This window comes from Lytechinus pictus, chromosome 10 (assembly GCF_037042905.1).
Source record: "Lytechinus pictus isolate F3 Inbred chromosome 10, Lp3.0, whole genome shotgun sequence".
Classification (NCBI taxonomy): domain Eukaryota; kingdom Metazoa; phylum Echinodermata; class Echinoidea; order Temnopleuroida; family Toxopneustidae; genus Lytechinus; species Lytechinus pictus.
Genome location: NC_087254.1, coordinates 3721007 through 3743929, shown reverse-complemented (window position 1 = coordinate 3743929; position 22923 = coordinate 3721007). Strand labels below are relative to the sequence as shown.

Sequence of the window (22923 nt, the reverse complement as noted above, 5' to 3'; positions counted from 1 at the left end):
TGGGTTAATTATTAACTTTTGGGGGGGCTGTATAATCATGCCGGTGATTTTCATTTTGCAGTTATATGACATCAACATATGCATAATTGCCCAAATAATGAGGAGTTGTGATCTTGAGGAAAAGGATTTACATGCTTTTATATATAGCTATTATTGATCAACTATAATATCAATCTGGCCCCGTCTCTATAATTATATTCTGCCTCTTGTTAGGCCGGTTTTTCCCCTATAGTAGACCTGTTTTCTATATTATTTGGGATATATCCTCTCTTCTCTCTATGTGTGTCTATATATCCGTCTTTCTCGCTCTTACGCACACACACACACACTCACCCTCACACCCACAACGCACACCATCGCTATATTCTCTCTGGTGGGTACACGGGTCTACACACATTCCTTAATTAATTACATCACCATCATAATCATCATCATCATCGTTATCATCATCATCATCGTATCTACACTTTCCCGAATATTACTTGTGCCACTTTTAATTTTCATACTACTTCCCTACAACTATACAGTGGTGTCCTCGTTTGTGGATGAATACTTTTTTTTTTAATACAATGGATACAAACGCACGCACACAACCACACACACACACACAACCGTTCTTGCAAGCATAAAGCGTGTGTCATTTTGAATTACATTTCAATTACCCTTTGACCTTTTAATAAGTCATTGTGAAAATGGAATATTAAAGTCTCAGGAAATTCCACTTTAAGAAACATAAGTATGATTTTATTGGTCCATGAAAAGAGCGAGCTTTGCATGGAAAATGCGCTTTCTTAATCTCTCAAACAGTACACATGATATACATGGTGAGATAAAACAACTATCCATGTGCAAAAAAACTTTCTGCAATATTTTTGTACCTTCATAAACTTATTTGCAGATTTACATATTACTTACACCTTTGAATCCCCCCACACACACTTAAGTTTCCAATTCTATCATCCGCGGTATACAGTATGGTTCACTTGCCATACATAAATTTCTATTTTAGAATAAAGAGTTATATCGAAGTGCAAATTATTTCCACATTTCCATAAAAAAGCAACAAATTGCTTTACACAAGGACCACTTGGACTTTCACACAAAAAAATAATTAATGGTTAATAAACAAAATGTGAAACTTCATTCATAAATATTGAGTTCGCCTTTGTTTACAATCTTTTCGATATTGCGTGAAAATAATAACTAACATTTATAAATTACATCAAAAGACACCTTTGAACGAAGTTTTATTCACGGTTTTCAATTTTCAATACAGAACGTCTTAGCTGTAATGTTTTTTTGAAAATTTTCTCAAAATAATGCCTTTATTGCTTCATAACCAAAATATATTTTAATGAAAACTCATTACAAAGAAAGAATTATTATATAATTATAATGCGTTTTGAGTTTGAATACATGATTTACAACAGTGATGTAAAAAATAAGTCATTTAATTAACAGACATATTATCAATGTGATAAATGTAATTATATCATTTTTTAATTCATGTTCTTTATTTCATAAGTCTCATGTGAAGTCGTCCTACTCAAGCACACAATATATTTTTTTAATATCATATTGATTTACAATTTATTGTAGCTTCAAGATTCTGCTTTATTTTCTATGGTTTTTTCTGATTCATCTTTCTCTTTATAAAAAATACACTCTACAAAAAAATAAATAAATTTTACACATTTAGAATGTGTATCAAACTTCATACAACATCGGGAGCATCTTTAAACGGTTCTATCTTTGCACCTTTGATCTTTTGCATTATCACTTTCAAGGGTTCAATTTTGCACCTCTTAGACAAAAGGGGGCTCTCATTCATGTCATTGTCATTGCAAGAGGTGCTATGTTTATCTTATCGTGTACTTTGCATTCTCATACAAAATACTATTGGACAATGGACAAACTTGGACAGATTATATCACTGTTTCTCCTTAGAAACACCCAGAAGTGCCTGCAGCAAAGGCTCGAGAACACACGTTATCTTATATAGTGTGTAAAATTATATACAGCAAATTGGTATATGGGGTGTAAGACCCTACAAATATCCTTAAATAAAACTTTTCCTTTTTTAAAGACACACCTGTTATGCTTAAAGGAGAATGAAACCCTTGAAACCAGCTGAATCCATATCAAAGAGAAAAATCAAAGAAACATATTGTTGAAAGTTTGAGGAAGATTGAATGAATAATAGGAAAGTTATGAGCATTTGAATATTGAGATCACTAATGCCATGTAGACCCTCCCATTGGCAATGCGACCAAGATCTGTGATGTCACACACGTACAACTCCCTCATTGCTTTAGTATTTATTTCACTTATATTCTCACTTTTATAGAATCTATCACTAGGTGAGGTGTTCTCTTTATGAGAGGACAAGTACAGAGGTTTCACAACAATATATCATTGATGAATCGTTAGTCATATGATTAGAATGAGCAATATGATATGTTTTGGGGTATATTTTCAGTGTCCAAAAGGGGAGAGTTGTTCATCTGTGATATCATAGATCTTGGTTGCGTTGCCAATGGGAGGATCTACATAGCATTAGTGATCTCGACATTCAAATGCTCATAACTCTTCTATTGCTAGTCCTATTTTACTCAAACTTTTGTTGATCTTATTCTTTGATTTTTCTGCTTTCACAAAAGCTAACTTGCTCCAGAAGATTTGCAGTTATAACAATGCACAAAAAGATTATGTATTTGGGGTTTTTCTGTAAAATCGTCGTCAGTGTATGTTCAAACCAATGTTCTATTTATTTCCTCTTTGCGTATGTAATTTTCATGAGAGGCAGATTAGAATGCTGAAATGAAGAAGCACACTGCAGTGCGTTCAAAGGTGCATTTGGTAACATCCTAAGAAGATGAGTATAGGTTTGGTTATTTAGATCTTTCCACGACCCGGAGAGTGACGCCATTAGGAGGATTGATGAATCCTGCCTTCCCGAGAACAGGCGGAATCTAAAAAAAAAAAAAAAAAAAACATCATTCATTTTCATTCAATATTAAAAAAGGATGTCAAAGTAATGTGAGAATGCTCAGCAAATTTTGGAACACCTTTGAAGCACCTTATAATACTCACATTACAATCGTTGATCTCATAATTTGTGTTAAATAATAAATCATATTGGTGAGATAACACATATTAAAAGGCATTAATCAGCAAAGCCAATGGTTAATCCAGGGTACACATACGACCCGTGCCCCCTTTTGAGAACCATAAAAAACATTGTGGTGGAAAATGGCGGGATGCGCAAGTAAAGATCAGATTCCGGGGGGGGGGGGAGTCAAATATATCGCTGTACACACGCGTGACCAAAAAAAGGTATCAAAAACACAGATTTTCAAGAAAAAGGGTGGTTTTGAAAGACTGGTCAATGGTCAATCACGGGGTCAAACGTATTTAGGGTATGTTTTTTTCCCCCAAAGCTTTTTTTTTAAGACTAGACAAACGTGTTTAGGGTATGTTTTTTTCTCAAGCTTTTATCCCGAGGTCATATTTTGGCGACATCTTGTTTAGGGGCCAAAATGTGTAAATAAAGCCCGCGAAAAACTTGTTTAGGGGGTTATTTTGCACACAGAGAATAACTCGTTTAGGGGGTGTTTGGAAATGTCTTGGTCACGCGTGTGTACAGCAGTATATTTGACTGCCCCCCCCCCCCCCGGATCAGATTTTGTGTTACCTAAACCACCATCATTCTTCTTTCGGGAGTAAAGACTGGATACTTTTTTTCTTGCTTGACGGAGTATTCTGAACCCCCCCCCCCCCTTATCCCCAGGGATTTTACATTCTACATTTCTTTTTAATTCAGGATTCAGATACGGAATGCATACTATAAATTGCTCGAAGGCATGTTAGGAAACGCGATTAAAATGAGTGGAAGTATTGTCAAGAAAGATATGGGTCTCGTTTCATAAAGCATGTTATAAATAACACATTTGCATAATCAGTTAAAAGCTACTGAAATCTTTCTATTTGATTGGCTGATAGTAAACTTGTTATCACTAAAGGCCTTTGTGAAACAGGACCCTTATCCTTACCTCGGTTTCTGGGGCTACTTCCAGTCTGAACTGCTGCAGTAACATCACCAGTGCCGTTCTGATTTCCATCATAGCAAACCTGAGCCCGATACAGAAGCGAGGGCCACCACCGAATGGAAGCCAGGCCAAGGGAGCTCGACCGGCTGCGTTCTCCTTATTGAATCTAAGAAAAGAAGGGGCGATATTCTCACCTATTAAAGTGCTATTAAAGACATTCATGAAACCATTACCAATTTAGAACATCAATTATGTTTCATTAATGCCCCCCCCCGTTTCTTGCGATATTCGTATACAAATGTAGGCCTATGTAATTATTTGAAGAAAAAAAACTATGAGTAATTGTTATTTTGAGCAAAAGAAAAAGAAGCATTCAATTATCATGAAATACCATGCATGTTAATTGGCAGGGTGGGGGTCGCGGACCTGGGCCCCGTACCAGAAAGGTTAGCGATTAATCGCTAACTGAAATGACCTATCATCGTTGCATGCGCACTTTGCTCAGTTAGACTGACTAGGAACCAATCAGAATTGCTCTTTCAAATTAGCGATTAATCGCTAAATAAAATGGCCTATCAAGATCATCGTTGCATGCATATGTTGCTCAGTAGACTGACTAGGAACCAATCAGAATTGATCTTTCAAATTAGCGATTAATCACTTACCTTTGTGTAACGGGGCCCAGGGGCCCGTAACACAAAGCTTAGCAGTGGTCCGATATAGAACATTTTTCTACGATCAATCGTGAATATCAAGCGTACGATTAATCGTTAATCTTTGTGTTACGGGACTTAGGTTGCATTTTCGAAAGATCCCACTACTTCAAAATTGAAATTTGAAAACAAAATGAAAAATGTGCGCTGAAAGGTGTTTTTGAAAAAAAAATAGATCCATTCATTTCCTCAACTTTTATGTTATTGAAAAGGATAAATAAAAATAGCCTTGCAGATGTTTACTCAAAATTGTTTCATTTTGTTTCACCCTCATTGTATGTACCATTTTATGATTTATCATTATTGTTTAATGCTTACCGAAAACATTTATCTACTTCCATTGTATGGTTATATTGCTCCCATTGTATATTCCCTTGTATCGATTGTATGGTTATTATTTCATATTTGTGCAATGTTGAGTCGAAATGAAATAAAGGAAACTTGAAAAATAAAAATTGATGATCACGTGTGAGTTCAGTGATATAATGCAATAAGGTCTTACTCCTTACTCGAGATATTTTTTCGTGAAGCTTCAAAATGTACATGTATCAATGACAAGCTTTACCAACGAAATGGCATGGTATGTTACCAGTTATTCTATTCAGGTATCAATAGACCCTTTAGTGAACTCAATATCAAAGGAAATTCTTGAGATTTCCTGTCCATTATGATCCTCATATTAAGTTTGAAATAAATCAATTCATACTCAATAGGTTCATTATTGCGGAATGAAATAATCGCTAGAGGGTATTCATTTGTCTCGCAATCTACTAATGGTCAACAAGCTAGTGAACACTTTTTTGCGAGAGTGATCACGAATTTCCTAAAAAGCTAGTGAACACTTTTTGCGAGAGTGATCACGAATTTCCTTGTTGACCATAGTAGATTGCGAGACAAATGAATACCCTCTAGCGATTAAATCAATTCATGTTTTAAAGCAACCGTTTATATTACACCCTGTTTCTACCTGTCTGGATCAAACTTTTCTGGGTTAGGCCAGTGATTTGGGTCCCTCTGCACACTCCATATCGGGATGCTGACGGAGTCCCCTGCTCGAAACTCGTGACCGTTTATCGTAGTTGTTTGGTTACAGACTCTATCAATTCTGAAAAATCAATTCAGTTCAAGCTCAAAATTAATAAACACTCATTTTCTTTCAATTTGACATTTTGACTATCAAATGGTCACATAACTTTGCACAAAGTATAATAATTGAAAATGAGAATGATATTTAAAATAATATGTGTATAATAATAATACTATAACAATTTTATATACCGCAAAATCGCAAAATTGCCTCTAAGCGGTTAAGAGAAAGGAAAATGAAGTATAAAGGAAATAGAAATATATAGTATAATAGTCCCAAGGCAAAAGACGAACAGCCAATAAAACATAATAATGGCTATGATTTGGTACGCCACTATGCGTAAGTGCAAAAGAAGTAGAACGAGGAGAAAGAGGAACAGAGGAAATGGGGAAAAGATGCATCGGAAACTTTGGAGACCAACCATGATGTTTGGGGAAAATTGTCCCAAAATTGGCGAGCGATCGACTGAAACGAACAAGCAAAACTTTTGACCTTTTTGATAAGAAAGGCTGACTTTGTCATATATTTTGAAAATGTATTTTCAACCCTGTTCTTTTCCTTTTAATCTCTTTCATTCTGTTTTCCTTGATGGTTGATTTTTTTTTTTTTGGGGGGGGGGGCTACGGCCAATGCCCCCATCTATGCGCCAGTGAACTATGTAATAGAACTGCGATTTTAACAAATTAACCACATGATTATAAGCAATTCTAAAAATTAATAACAAAGTTATAGTCACTGTCCTCCATACTGAGGAACTTAGGCTTTGTCTTATCACTTACACGGCACCGGGTGGGTATAACCGAAGTGACTCGCTGATGAAATTCTCGAGAGAGACTAATTTCTTGAGGCTTTCGTAGTTGATGTCCTCTGCCGTGGGCGCCAGTCTGTCGATCTCGTCAATGAGCCGATCTTGCTGATCTGGATTGGTGGCGAGGAGGTAGGCTGTGAGGGTCAATGCAGTTGTAGTCGTATCATACCCAGCTACGAAGAAGGCGAGAGCCTGTGTCATTCGTGAATAATAATAACAATAATAATAATAATAATGATAATAATAATGATAATAATAATGATAATAATAATGATAATAATAATGATAATAATAATAATAATGATAATAATAATAAATGCATGTGGTTGGATTGTTATCACTGAATAAATTCCAATTCACTTTTAAATTCACAGTTTTACTTTAAATAAAATTACCGTATCTCCTTTCTCCCAAACATGATCACCGGCAAATCCAAAATTGGCTATAAGAAGGGGGATAAAGTAACTACAGTCACCCTCCCCCACCTACCATTCTTCCCCCTTCTCCCTCGACGCAAAGGGACAAATGAATCACATACTTTTTTCTTGTCTTTAATAGCTCATATTTTATCCGCCAGGGTAGCAAGGGGGGGTGTCCCTGGATCCATCAGTGCCACAAATAATTTCATTTCGTAATCTGACTCAATATATACCTGGCTTGTAAGTTCTAAGCGTGTTAACGGTTGTCTGTTTCTCCTTGTGTCCGTCTTACCGGATGATGACGATGACATTCCGTTGGTGTGGTTGGCAGGAGGGCTGTCGTCGTCATCGTCGTTCTCGCCTTCGTTGTCTTTGGTAGAATCTAGCACGAGCTGGAGAAAGTCAATGTTCTGTCAAGAGACGGTAAAAATGGAGTGTTAAAGATTGAGATCAGTACTCTGCAAAAACTCCGGTGTTGATTTAACACCAGACCGGAATCTATATATGTCCACACCAGAGAAGTATTGAAACAACACCAGTTTGGAATCAAACCGATGCTGTTTTAATACGAATTGCTGTTGTATAAACACCTATCTGGTGTTAGACCAAAACCAAACCGGTGTTGTTTAACACTTCTCTGGTGTGGACATATACAGATTCCAGACTGGTGTTAAATCAACATCGGAGTTTTTGCAGTGTGGTGAATGTGTATTCGTACGATCTTTCATACCATCATTTTGAATCTCTGATTTGATCACTGGCGGAGATGCACAGTTAAAATGTGTAATGTAATAATGCCGTTAAAACCGAAGTGTGCTCCCCTTTTGAAAGTGAAGACCTTTTTTTGTTTTTTTGTTTTTGTTTTTTGCTTGTCAGTTTTTTCCTCGGGAAAATGTGCCCCCCCCCCCCCCTTGGAAAACCCTGGATCCGCCCCTGTATTCAATGCATCATCATTTGATGGTCATGAAATCAAATAGCTAATTGATTAATGGACAAACAAAACATAAATATTCGGTAGCGTAACGAGTAAACAAAAATTGAGGGGGGAGGCATGTGTGACATATTAGTGAGAGAAGCAAGCGAACAAAAATGTGACCTTTAATACAAAAAGATAATTTCTTTAAAAAATTGAACATATACTATTAAAAAATGTCATATTCCACACCCTTCCCTTTTCTTTCCTTCTCTCTCTCTTTCTTTCTTTCTTTCTTTCTTTCTCCCTCTTTCTTGGTTGTGAAACTTTCGGGTGCCAGCGCCCCCCCCCCATTTGCACGGCAGTGTGAATAATGATCCTCTGATCATTCCATGTTACATTCTGCTAAACAATAAATCCATGCGTTATAAACGCATATTCAAGAGTGAGTAAAACAATTTTGTGGGTCCAATGGATCAGGAAACCTCTTTACTCTATGCTGATCCAGGGCGGGGCGGGGGGGGGGGTGGGCGAGGGAGTGACAGGGGTGTAAAGAAGATCAAGGTCCCGTAACACAAAGGTTAGCGATCAATCGTACGTTTGATTTTTAATATTGATTGTACATTATAGTCAATGCAATCAATCGTAGAAAATTGTTGTACGATCATTGCTAAGCTTTGTGTTACGGGCCCCAGGTCTTCATAACGTTTGGGGGAGAACTTGTCATATTTTTTTTTTATTCCCACTTTCTCTTTCTTTTGCAATTTGGTTCAGCACCTTTTAACGATATAAAGATTTCAAGTTAATTGTGACACATTCTTCACTTAAATCTGCCAAATATTTGTAGATTAGTTTGCCCTAATGTGTTCAATAACTCTTTGAGGGAGAGGGCATATCAGTTTTATACTTTTACCCTCGATCTTCTCCCCCTTTTTTTTTTGGGGGGTGGCATTTCGGAACCGCCCCTGTTAAAGATGTCGAGATATCAACATAATTCTGACACAACCACCTCCACGTAAAAATAATATTCTGTATAAATATCGAAAATAAATAAATAACCTTTGTAGATTTGTCTGTCCTCCTGTGTTCAATGGCTCTATCTATTACCGATTTGAAGAATTCTAAGGTGTCAACAGGGAACACATTCAGTCCCAAAAGCCTTAGCAGTCCCGATACTCCTGGGATCCTACCTGGTGGAAACAAAAATAATGTCGATTTTCAATTTCGGACCTGCCATCACAAAACCAACAATACGTCGCCCAAAATAAATTTTGAGGATTGATTTTTTAGCTTAAAAAGCAGATTCTATAAGCTTCAAAATGATATATAACTTGTCAAAATCGATCAACAATATTCCACACAACATACAGAAGTTATGAAGTACCCAGTTAAAGCCGAAAAAAATATGAAAAAAACAAAGTTCGAGAATAATTAGAGCATGGGGTGTGCACATTGTACAATCTTGGAGAAACTTTTAAGCAGTCCGAAAAAATTATATCAAATAAGCTCTTGTATCTTGTATTTTATTTAACTACAGAACATCAAAGTTTGGCAGAAGGAAGAATAAGAATTACTTTTTCGGACAAGTCAGATTAGGTAAATTTCTTATTGTCTTTTTACGTTCTTCATCTTCTCCTCAGGTCACGACACAAGTCCTGTCCATGGTACAAGATTTGCATGGCTTTTGGGTAAAAGACTCCATATTTATGGCAGTGCACGGCTCTGAAATGACAATTTCAACTATATTTACAGATAATTTCCCTGATCATGCTGATGATTACTTGCTGGTTATGGGGTGGCAAATATCAAATATATTGTTTTAAGACACACTCCTAATATAACAAGAAATAAACGGATATGGAAAATGAATAAAAGGGTTTGTATGATAAAGTGGTTGGAGTACTGATCTCATGATCGTGAGGTTGTGAGTTCGAATCCCCACTCGGCCATCATCTCCGCTTTAATTAAAAAAAAGAAGGCCCGATAGTATTTTTTGTCATCTGTAAGGTAAACCACTGTGATAGATTAACAAGGACGTAAATTGTTTCCTTTGCAAGTGGTCATGTTGTCCAGCTTGGTGTTACTGAAATAGGAACATAAACTCTACAGAAAATGAACGATTGTGAATTAAAGTCCTGAGTTGACCGGAGGAATTTGGATCTCCTCAACAGCAATACAATGTACGTTCACCCTTGTCTTTCGCTTATTTACGAATGGATATAGGGCTCCAATCTATTCAAACTCCTTCTAAAAACCGGGCAAGAATCTGGGAATTCATAAACGGTAATTTAGGGCCTTTTTCACACGTGAATCTTAAATCATCATCGTAATGTTGATTGCTATTGTAGTCCTGACTGTAATTAGCATTCGTGATTCCAATCACGTCCCACTTTGGTTTCACACGAGCTAAATATTCGTCATTAGCCTAATTTTTCAATGGAATTATCATTCAAATTACGATCTTTTTTTTAACCGTGTGAAAGGGCGTTGAGTAACTTGTGGCGACAACCCTGTAGATTAAATTTGAATGATATTCTGTACATTGTGCCGAAGTGGCTTACCTACAAGCATGTATATAATCAGAGCCGGTGATGTAAAGTCAAGACTAGAGAAAACCCTTTTGGCATTGCGGACAAAGGGGTCGTCTTTGGTTTTCTGTGAATCCACGTTCAATCCAAACGCACACAATGCTATCGTATCCATGATATATGCGCCGAACGATCTGAAATTAGAAGAATGATGATAAAGAAGGTTTGTCCCCTTTCCCTAATATAAGTGGTTTCAGTTGTGAAATGAGCCAACAACATTAAGGAGGCCGGACATGACGTATGAATATGGCACGCTATTTCTGTTCTTTTTTTGTCCCATAAAGGCGATAAACTGAGTTCTTCGCCTTTATAGGACAAATATGGAGATTTCGACATATTAGTCAGAAAATAGTATCATATTTCATCACTTCATTGTTGTTTCTTTCATTTCCTTTTTTTTTTGGTCGTGAACCTTTTTTTTGTGTGTGTGATCCATGTACCCCCATTTGTACGGCAGTGCCTTGCTTATAAAAAGGGGCGATTCGTTGTACCTGGAAGAATTGTCCACACTTCCAATATTTCATGTCACGGAATATGATGGAATCATCTAAATCCTAGGACAACCTAACAGGACTAGCTTGACTAGATGGCTTTCACAGTAGAGATCCAATGCCCTCTGGTGTGCGGTCGTGTCCGAAATTGTGATTGCCAGAGGTTATCCAGAGTCATAAAAACGACTTTGTTTATTCATTAAAATTTTTATTTCACTTTACCTTTATTTTCAGTCGTGTATTTGTTTTCAGTGTACTTTTTTTATATATTCATTCATCTTTTTTTTATTCTTCCACTTTAATTTTAATTTTATTTTGTCTTTATTTGTATAGTTATATCTCAGATCTCTTGAAATTTAAATCCCGATCTCATGACCATCATCTTCGTAGCTCACAAGATACACTCACACTGCAAGTACCCTCACACAAGATTAAAGCAACACTAGGAGATAGGTAATTTCTGATGTCTTCCCCTCGACATTAGGAATTCAACAAATTTACATAATTTCAAATTAAAAACCTATCTATTCCAGTAGTATGTACAGCATCTGGGAAGCTCTTGCAGCGCAATAGAATATATGAAATATAATTGAACTGTATGTATTATTTTGAACATTTATTTGACTGTACTCTTATCAATCTAAATCTAAAATCTAATCTATATAGAAATAGTTTTTGCGCTTTAAAACTGCATATTATTATTTTTATACTGATTTTGGAAATTGCGAGTTTTATTCATTCATATATATTTTTATTCATCTATTTATTTATTTATATATTTATTCATTTATTGCATTTATATATTTATTTATCTGTTCATTCATTTATTATTTATTTACTTATTTATTTATTTGTGGATCCGATGATTGTGGACAATGTACTTACTCCTTCAAATCGATCGTGCCTTGCTTTTCTTCACCGCACACTTCCATCAAATTTTTAACGAGTCTGCTTGCCGGTTCTTTGACCATCTCTGACATCTGAGTACAGTGATTGATAGTTTAACGATTTATTAGTAACCAACCATCCATTGTCTTTCTACCAATGTATTATGACTGGTAACTATTTTTATCGGAATGTAATTTCCTATTGATTTATATGACTTGATCAGCCCCAGTACCCCATTACCCGAAGAAGCACCAGTACATTTAAAAAAAGTATATGTGATCAATGCATTTGCGGCGATCTCGATGAGGGGAGAGGGGTTGGGGTGCCCTCCTCCTCGATTTTCGGATTTTGTTCACTGCTAAATCTCTGGTGTTGATTTAACACCAGCCCGGAATCTATTATGTCCACACCAGAGAAGTGTTAAACAACACCAGTATCGTTTTGGTCTAACACCAGATAGGTGTTTATACAACACCAAATAGTATTAAAACAGCATGATTCCAAACTGGTGTTGTTTCAATACTTCTCTGGTGTGGCCATATATAGATTTCGGGCTGGTGTTAAATCAACACCGGAGTTTTTGCAGTGTACAGGAGTACTGCAAGACATGATGTTTTCAGCAAAATCCATTAATCTATCATTAGATTGAGATTTCACTCAAATATTGCATTGGTACCTCATTGAAATCGAAGAAATTAACAATTTCGAATTAACACCATGAAACAAAACAAGAATCACTAACCAGTTTCATCTTTTTACCGCTGAATGCCGGAGTGAGGGTATGCCGTAGCTTCTTCCACTGCTCATCACGGCTGATGAACAAGGCCTTACTCAATAATGGACTATCAATAGGAATAAACTGCAATAGACACAACACAATTTTCATTATAATGCTATGAACTATGATGAAACTTTCTATGAGTCAGTGAATATGCTTGTACACAAAATGTACTCATTACGAGAAACAGGAATTTCTTCATCATTTTATGTTTTTGTATTACAGGCAATGTCACTATCATCAATTTATCCTCATTACCAGGTCCCTCGGAGAGGACTTTAAGCCGTCGGTCCCCTGGTTGCTTGCTCACAGGCATTCGTGCTTTCTTAGCAGTCAGGTAAAAAACCTCGGTATATAAACATAACATAACATAACATCAATGATAAAGCACAAATTATGTTTGACTGAATATATATATATTATAATACATATATTATGCATATATTATAATCATGTGGATCATGCTTTGTGATATTTTACACACAATACTGTCTGACCTTTAAAACGTAAATCATGTCATCAGGGGCCCGTTTCATAAAACATTTGCCGCAGCGGCATCTCCCATTTTCTGCGGCAAATCTGTGTTTCTGTGGCAAATCTTAAAACAGCGTCAAGTTTCCGTTTCATAAAACTTTGCCGCAGATACGGGCCCCAGGTGTGACTATACTCTCGCACCAATTACTAACTATAATTGCGCAAAATGAAGTATGTGTACTAACAATCAATTTGGTCTCACTTTGTGAGCTCACAAAATGATTTACATAGGCATACGTTCCCTTCCATGGCTGATACTTATTATCTCCCTTTTTCTTTCATTACACTGCATGGGTATCTAATAATTTTCTTGTCGGCGCTTGATCCACATTTGAAAAGGTATATAGTGTTCATCATGGATAAACAATGTTTCTTCTTAAAATTATCTCTGACAGATTTCGATGTGTGATTCGTGAAAACCACTCCGAAATCATATATTTACCATTCTGTTGTGAAACCGATCAAAGTGCTTCACCATTATTTGTTTGATCATATCGGGATCAGACACAAGAATAGCCGGTGATAAGAACTGGTAAAATCTAGATTACAAAACATAGAAAGAAAGAAACAAGAATACCCACGATCTTAATATTTAGATAATGAAAATTCATTCTTAAAGATAAATCTAATCGTGGTAATAAAAATATTTTGTCTAAAATAAAAAAAATAAAAGAATAGTAGTGAAGTTTTGAGACATAAAATAATGGACAAGGAATTTGAAATATATATACATGTATATACGGTCGTTTAAAAAATCAGATCGATAAGCCGATGCAGATATGAAATTGGCAATTTGGTGACCAGTGAGTGACGAGTAGAAAAAAAATCTATCCACATCGTTTAATATGTAGGCTCAACCCAGGTGAGGTAAATGGGTAACGCCAGGAAGTAATTCCTCAAAAGACTCAACGAGCACCAAAATAGGTAGACTAGCTTAGCCGGGGTAATAAGAGTACCTTGAGCTCCTAACAAATCCTATATTATTTATCATATCATTATTATCATTTAACTATCGGGATTTTTTTTTTTTACTCATTATAGTAACCATCTCCATACAGAGACATTTTTCCAGGGGGAGAGGGGGAGGGGGTGGTGAGCGGGAATACATGCAGTTGTTCGAAACCGTACGTAAGCAAGGGGGTGAAGTGGTCGAGCTCGTCGCGAAACTTACAATGTTATTTTAAGAAATATGTTGAAGGAAAATAATAGAAGCAGGAATAAAAATCTGGAATAAGACTCTGTATATAACACGTTCTATTGATAATGATCGTTAAGAGCTTAGGCAAACAAAAACGATCACTCAATTATTTTATGTTTGACAATGCTTCTTAAGTAAACACGAATATTGGCTTTAATCAACATCAAATCACAACTTTTAAATCTATTGGCTACCTTTTATCTGCAGTGTATTTATTTATTTTGCATAATTTCTTACCCACAGCAGTTTCCATATTTCTTGATATAGTCGTCCATCGCGTACTGTATGCCCTGTAATAAAGTAAACGAGGCTCTAACAGGTGAAAAATGGCAAATCATGAAAATATGCAATGTCAGAATGCAGTACACAAAAGGGAGAGGCCATGGTTGCCTGCTTTCTGTTTGTGGCATAATTCGCATTTGGCATCAGACACTGAACCAAAAGTGCATACTCATGTACGCTTCTACACTTCCCACTAAGAATACATAATTCACGTTATATGTTTAAATTGCCTCTAAACGATAATGCGAAGAGCCATTACATTCTTTAAGGTGATCATTAGACTGACGCCTTGTGTCACTCATGTTTTATGTGTACTTTTACTCATCTAGTCTGCTGATAGTTTCAAATTATTATTTTTTAATACATTAAAGGGGAATCCAACCCAAATAAAAACTTGTTTTTATAAGAAAAAGAAAAATCAGACAAATTGATAGGTGGAAGTTTGAACAATATTGGACAAACAACAAGAAAGTTATGAATTTTTAAAAGTTGTAAATATTGGTAATCACTATGCTCATGGAGACTTCAAATTGGCCGCATACGGGATGTCATAGTGATGTAAGGCAAGGACTACTCTTCCATGTACTCTAATACATATTATGGCTAAAATGTCATTTTTCCCAAAAGTTTTATTTCAAATTATATTTTTCATTCATGAGGACATTAAACAATATACTACCTGGGTTATATTTAGATTACTGCCCCAGGGGAATGGGTACTTAGGAGAAAACCACAAATCCCTGATAAATGTACATGGCCTATGGGAAAGTTGTCCTTGCCCCTTGTCATAATTTACTTACCCAGTTGCCAATTTGAAATCTACGTACTATTAGTGATCTTAATTTTAACGCAGCTATAACTTTCTTATTGCTTGTCCGATTTCTTTCAAGCTTTCACCATTCTGTTTAATTTATTTTTCTCCTTCCCAACACAACATTCTATGGCCAAGGCTGGATTCCCCTTTAAATAAAGAAGAAAAATATATCTCTTGGATTTAACAGCTTTATTCACGCCCCCCCCCCAAAAAAAAAAATTATCAGTCATATTTAGCCAGTAGTAGGAACATACCGTGAATCGTGGGTTAGGGACAAACGACAGGGGCTAGAGTCAGGTCATCAGCGTTTGAATAAGAAGTAAACACTTCGAATAAACTATGATCTTTACTTTAAACGAATGTAAAATCATAATGTACCATTGTGATCACGTTATTATGTTGGGTTATCAGGGAGAGAATGTGAGCGAACAAAGTACAGACATATTTTCGTATTCATTTATGGGTATACATAATTGCCCTTTATAGCGGGGCGTTTCTTGTCACCCCTATTTTCTATATATATATATTTTTTAAAGAAATATCAGAGCACACCACACCTCTCTCCATCCAAGGACATTGCCGAAGACTGGGAGGGGCAGAGGGCCCCTTATACCTCTGCGGAGAAAGTACGTGTAAGTCCATGTCAGATATCTAATGAGGAGAAAACAAAAACAACATGATAAGTAAACACAAAGGCCCGTATTCTGAACTCTTCGTGGTTTAAGATTTTTCCTAAAATCAAAGGAAGTCATGTGTTAGCACAATACCTATAATTGGAATTTAGGCACAAGTCGAGAAAAAAAATACTTAAGTTTCTCCTCTCTGAAAAAAACCCAAAATCAATGGAATGCACAATTATAATAGATCATGTACAGTGAGAGAATGGCTTGTGGTATTGCCAATATATATACATTTCCATTGATTCAATGGAAATACTTTATAATCGTACAGTACGTTGATTCTTTTGAATCTCATACACGGTGAACCTCCCTGAAGAAAGAAAAAAAAATTAACTGAATTATGTTTTTAAGGCGAATGAACTCCAATTTTGTAAAGTGTGTTTAAAAAGTCAGGATGGCGTTTAACTTGATGGAATGGAACATACGGGATATAAGGGGGTTCCATAGCAAAAGTAAAATGTCTATACGACCATTGCAAATGCTGGTTACTTGTGCAATGGTCATGCTAGTAATAAAGTTACACTGTTAAAATAATTTCAACAACTCTGTTTCCAATGTGAATCGCACAGTAGTTTTAAACAAAATCTTAAACAACAAAGTTTAAATTGATATATTTAATTATCAATAATTTAAGCATAGTTTTTTAAGATTTTAAACAATTTTTTAACCTGTTTAAACAACTACTGTGCGATTCACATGGTAGACCGCGTTTTTAAAATGATTTTAACAGTACTCTATTATCGTGTTAAGCCATCGTGAGGGGGCCTTTCTCATTTTTGCGTTTTTTACACTCTATTCAATTCGCGTTCGGCACGTGGCCATTACCTACAAAAACACTTTTTTCCGCGTTTTTTTTCTTTCGCGGATACTGTCCATTGTCCAATAGTGACCCCCCCCCCCCCATCCCCAAGGATTTAGTTTTTGTCTCTCTAATTATTGATGAATTATTCACTATTTCGCATTCAATCCACGTTCACGTTATTGATGTTTTCTGAATTTGGAAAATGATATAATGTTGAAGGTTGTTGATCTGCACCCACCCTGTTTTTTTTATTGTAATTTTATTAACACTTACAATATCAGCAACGTCACTACAGCTAAAACCAACCACCATGTCAGGCATGGTCCAGATGATTCATTGGCTAAGGTAACCATCCTGTAAACTCCTCGAAGACTTAAATTGCAGCTAGAGTTTGCCTTATAACAAGGACTTATCAGCACGAACGGTTTAGAGAGAAACCGGTTGGCACCGCAGGTAGTCCGTGATCAGAGCGAAAGAATGATATCGGACAAAATTACGTGCAGAGATAACTTATTGTAAATTTCATAACACAAAAGCTGTGTTGGTGTGGCATATACGACGTCACTTGTTTGTATAGAGTGTGTATTTATTCGACACGCCCGAGTGCCCAGCGTAAATACGGCGGCTGGTGTTTAATGTCTGTCTATATTAATATTCATATTTCAATAAGTTTACAAACGATGAACCTGCCGGGGCATAGTTCATCATACCGTGTTCGCATAAACCCGGTAAAAAAAGGACAACAAATGCTGTTTGTTACTGCGGTGAGTAGGCATCATAAAATGGAATTAGCTCCACTCAAACACTTAAATTAACCCATTTATTTTCTTTACTAGTTTTTAGGTTGTTAAATGGCATAGAACATACCCAAAGTTTCCCAAAAAAAGTTAATGCAAGCTTCACCACAACCATGATCACGGTCCTGAAGATTACTACATACAACGTAAAAAAATATATTATTAAGTTATGAAATTGCCTTCATATTTTCTTAGTACATGTAATACTTTCCTTTCAAATATTCAAAGAAAATTCACCTGTTTTCTTGACAGCCCATTAGTTTTATTGCATCAAATTTACTCAATAAGCCAGTTCATAGTTCCATTCTGCGCACGATCAGAAGAAGGTCATTTCTACTCAAGAGGCATAGTGGCTTGACATTCAATTAGATAAGCACCAACTGTGATGTCTTGATTATTCATATATCTTTTAAATTGAGCTCTTCATTAAATCCACAATAAAGCAATATTAAATGCGTCAACTGTACTAGCGACTGGTAGGGTTGGCCAAGTTTATTGTAATAGCAACATGCTACAAACAGACAAACGTTATAAAGGCATTCAAAGTAGAAATGCAACAAACACCTTCATAAAGTGTTCATTGAAGTGTTATTCTTGTCACCTGGTTTATTCAATTTATACATCCTGCTATGTAAGGCATGCTTGAAATTTGCTTATCACATTGAAAGTAAGCAAAGGTCATTTGAACATACCTGCCCATGAGGGAACTATGAACTGGTCTATTGAGTTATTTTTTCGTAAACGCTTTTGTAGTGCGTCTTATTCTTATGGTCTGTGGAGCGTTGCGGCCCAGTGGATTAGTCTTCGGACTTTGAAACAGAGGGTCATGGGTTCGAATCCCAGCCATGGCGTAATTTCCTTCGGCAAAAAAATGATCCACAATGTGCTGCACTCAACCCAGGTGAGGTAAATGGGTACCGGTAGGAAGTAATTCCTTAAAAAGCTGTGTGCGCTATGAACGCCTAGCTTAGCCGGTTAATATAGGAGCGCCTTGAGCACCTAACAAGGTGGATATGTGCGCAATATAAATACCCTATATTATTATTATTATTATAACATTAATGGGGTAAGGGTAAGCACTCTTCTGTAATTCACGAACACCAATTGAACTAATAGACGGGTCAATATATGGTTTGACCCGGAACAAATTGCAACGAATGATTTTTCAACGGTTTTTTGTACTATTTGACCTCAGGAATAACATACTAAAAATCTACCAAAATCCGCATATGGGAAAGTAGTTATCTTCAAGATGCCGGGGCGTCCAAGATGGCCGCCATTACCTGAAAATGGATAACTCACTCATTATCCACCCTAGACTCCTATTGGGTTCATACTCCATGGTCCAGTGGGTAAACGAATTTATTGATACAAGTTAGAGTGAATATTAGCACTCCTGGGTACCAGGAAATTCCAAGATGGCGCCAAAAATGGCTACCGGAGGCTAAAAAAAAAAAAAAAATCATCTATTACTTACTTAAGTGGCTTTAATTTTGTTTTTATTCAAGGGTTTTGATGGTGAAGTAGTACATCGGTACAAGTTACAAGGACAGCCAGTGGTCTTGTGTGTCCAAAAATCCAAGATGGCTTCCAAAAATTGATTTTAAAATGGCTGTTAATACTTAAAATTGACATAGCTCATATAATATCCACCTGGGAGATATGGTTTCGGTGTCTAGACTATGCTTTCAATTGTCATATAATACATTGGGACAAGTTACAGGGACAGTAAGTGGTCCAGTTAGTTAAAAAATCCAAGATGGCTTCCAAAAATGGATTTAAAAAATGCTGTTTCTACTTAAGAAAAAAACAACAACATTGTTTGTTCAATATCCGGGAATATGATTTTTTTTTGCATAATAATACATTGGGATAAGGATAAGGACGATGGGTGGTCACGTGTGTCCAAAAGTCCACAGCTAGTGGCTTAAAAAATAGTATGAATTAGCCATGGTATTTAATATCCATCAAGGGTATATGATTTTGATGTCTTTACCATGGTTTTAAAAGTCAAAAAAATTGTTACAAGGACACTCGGTCAGTTGTCCAGTATGTCGAAATTCCAAGATGGCTTCCAAAGAATCGGAGTCCAAAATGACTGCTGTTACTTTAAAAATTGACATAGTTCATTTAAAATCCACCAAAGAGATATGATTTCGGTGTCCACACTATGGTTTCATGGTTGAAATAATACGTTTGGACTGGTTACATGGATATGCAGTTGTCCAAGAGGGTTTTCAAAAAAAGCATCTAAAACGACTCATGTCACATATCACATCATAATGATTAGAGTTCTGCCATATCTATCTGTAAGAAATAATGTTGGTGGTTAAATTTGGGTATTATGGGTCAAATGGTACATTCAGACTAGTAACAAGGATGGTTAGTATTCCATTTTGTCTAAAAATTCCATGGCGGATTCTAAAATTTCATAAAAATGGATACTGTTACCAACTCATGAAACAATACGATAATTTATCCCCATGTATTTAACTGTAGGCACCAAGATTATTTCTCACAGGTGGATATTGTATGAACTATGTTAATTTTTAAGTAACAGCAGTCACTTTAAAACCCATTTTTACAGCCAACTTAGATTTTAAGGCAAAATGGATAACTGCATATCATGGTAACCAGTCACAAAGTATTTTTTACCCTTGAAACCCTACTGTAGATACCAAAATAAAATCCCCAATGTGTATTTGTAATGTTCTATATCCAATTTTAAGTTACAACAGTCATTTAAGGCCCCATTTTTTAAAGCCATCTTTAATTTTCGGACGTACCTGACATCTGACTGTCCTTTCAATTTAACCCAATGTATTACTTGACCCTTTAAACTCTAGTGTAGACAGTAAAATCATACTCCTAGGTGTATTTCTAATAAACTATGTATAATTTTAAGTAACAACAGTCAAGTTCCACCCCATTTTTGAAGTCATCTTGGATTTTTTTAAACATACAAACAACTGACTGGTCTTGTAACTTACCCTTGTGTATTACTTGACCCCTTAAACCATGGTTTAGACATCGAACTAATATTCCCCAGACAGATATTGAACAAACTATGTCCTTTTATAATCAACATCAGACAGTTTTTTTACTCCATTTTTGGAAGCCATCTTGGAATTCTGGACATACTAGATCACTGACTGTCATTGTAACTTGTCCTAATATATGATTTGACCCTTAAAACTATAGTTTAGACACCGAAATCAAATCACATGCGGATATAAGATGAGCTATGCCACTTTTAAGTATCAGCAGCCATTTTAGAATCAATTTTTGGAAGCCATATTGGATTTTTGGCCATACCAGACCACTGACTTTCCGTAGAACTTGTCCTAATGAATTATTTTGACCCTTGAAACCAGTGGTTTAGACACCAAAATCACATCTCCCAGGCCGTGATGAAATGAGCTATGTCCGCTCTAAGAATAAGCAGCCTATTTTTAAGATCAATTTTTGGAAGCCATCTCCAATTTTTGGACATATCAGATCACTGACTGTCCTTGTAACTTATCCTAATGTATTATTTGACCCTTGTACCCAGTGGTTTAGACATTGAAGTCAAATCTCTCAGGCCAAAATGAAATGAGTTATGTCCGCTTTAAGTATTAGCAGCCATTTCAAAATCAATTTTTGGAACCCATCGCGGATTTTGCACATACCAGACCACTGAATTTCCTTGTAGCTTTTCCCAATGTATTATTAGACCCATTTACCCGTGGCATTGACACAAAATCATATTTCTGGATATTGAACAAACTATGTCGGGTTTTTTAAAGTAGCAACAGCAATGTTAGACTCCATTTTTAGAAGCCATTTTGGATTTTTGAACATAACGGACCACTGACCGTCCTTGTAACTTGTCCCAATGTCTTATTTGACCATTGAAAACATGGTATAGACACCAAAATCATTATGTCCCAGGCGGATATGAAATGAACTATGTCCATTTTAATTATCAACAGCAATTTTAAACTCCATTTTTGGAAGCCATCTTGAATTTTTGGATACACTAGACCACTGGCTGTCCTTGTAACTTGTTCCAATGTACTACTTCACCCTAAAAACCATTGAATAAAAACCAAATTAAAGCCACTTAGATGAATTATGGATTTTCAGTCTACGGCAGCAATTTTGGGCGCCATCTTGGATTTGCCAGGTACACTGGAGGGGTTATAATTCACTTTAGCCTTTATTAACATTTTTTTTTACCTCTAGACCATAGATTATGAACCGAAATAGGATTCTAGGGTGGATAATAAGCCCTTAATAAGACACTTGTATCAATTTTCAGTGAACGGCGGCCATCTTGGACGCCATCTTGAAAATAACCACTTTCCCGGATGCAGATTTTGGTAGATTTTTAGTATGTTATTCCCGAGGTCAAATTTTACAAAAAACCGTTGAAAAATCATTTGTTGCAATTTGTTCCGGGTAAGGGTATTTTTGGTCGTAAGTTGGCCCGTCTATAAGGATTTAGGACGTGGCATTTTAAGGTTACACGGGCATAATTACAACTGGCAGGCAAGAGATATTCTTTCGAGCCAACCCATTCTCATTTTTTACATTTGATATTGCTGATTGACAAAATTGAATGAATATGATTAACAATATAATACTGATTCTAGAGAGGGTACCTACTGAACGACCTTTTTTCCAAATTGGAAAGATTTTTCACTACTTTGGAACTATTGTTTTACTGGCGGAAGAATTAGGGCCATTTTACTCTCCCAAGTGATGAATTTGATCCTGTCAGGTGTAGTCTCCATACATACCGATTTATTTTTAAAATGAGCCGGTCGAGGTACCCTTTTCTGGTCAGATATGGAATGTCAGACATATATCCTATCCACTGGTAGTAAACATTCAACCCTCGAATTTCCTCCTTATTTTTCACGATTTTAGTTTAAAGTGCCACTTTAACACATGAGTCTATGGGAAATATTTTAGGCATGTGATAACTTAAAGGAGAATGAAACCTTTGAAACAAATAGGCTTGTGTCAAAACAGAAAAATCAAAGAATAAGAACAAAGAAAGTTTGAGAAAAATCGAATAAATAATGAGAAAGTTAT

General features: G+C 36.1%; 1 protein-coding gene across 1 annotated transcript; it reads right to left on the bottom strand.

The window, feature by feature from the left end:
• Nucleotides 1–718: 718 nt before the first annotated feature.
• LOC129269755 (cytochrome P450 3A6-like) lies at nt 719–17592 on the bottom strand. Its single transcript, XM_064106104.1, has 13 exons — nt 17318–17592; nt 16120–16213; nt 14704–14756; nt 13711–13807; nt 12699–12815; nt 11954–12048; nt 10551–10711; nt 9049–9179; nt 7310–7486; nt 6629–6849; nt 5730–5867; nt 4053–4215; nt 719–2972 (listed from the first exon to the last, which is right to left on the bottom strand). The coding sequence occupies exons 1-13, from the start codon at nt 17395–17397 to the stop codon at nt 2892–2894; spliced, it is 1608 nt and encodes a 535-aa protein (XP_063962174.1). The 5' UTR covers nt 17398–17592; the 3' UTR covers nt 719–2891.
• Between the last annotated feature and the right edge of the window lie 5331 nt (nt 17593–22923).

Bases quoted from the DNA above. Each gene is read 5' to 3' on its own strand.
- LOC129269755 (XM_064106104.1), bottom strand. From the start codon at position 17,397: ATGGTTACCTTAGCCAATGAATCATCTGGACCATGCCTGACATGGTGG. The intron at 16,214-17,317 runs GTAAGTGTTAAT...TCTCCTCATTAG, and splicing joins GTAGTGACGTTGCTGATATT to ATATCTGACATGGACTTACA. The intron at 2,973-4,052 runs GTAAGGATAAGG...TTTTTTTTTTAG, and splicing joins AAGTAGCCCCAGAAACCGAG to ATTCCGCCTGTTCTCGGGAA.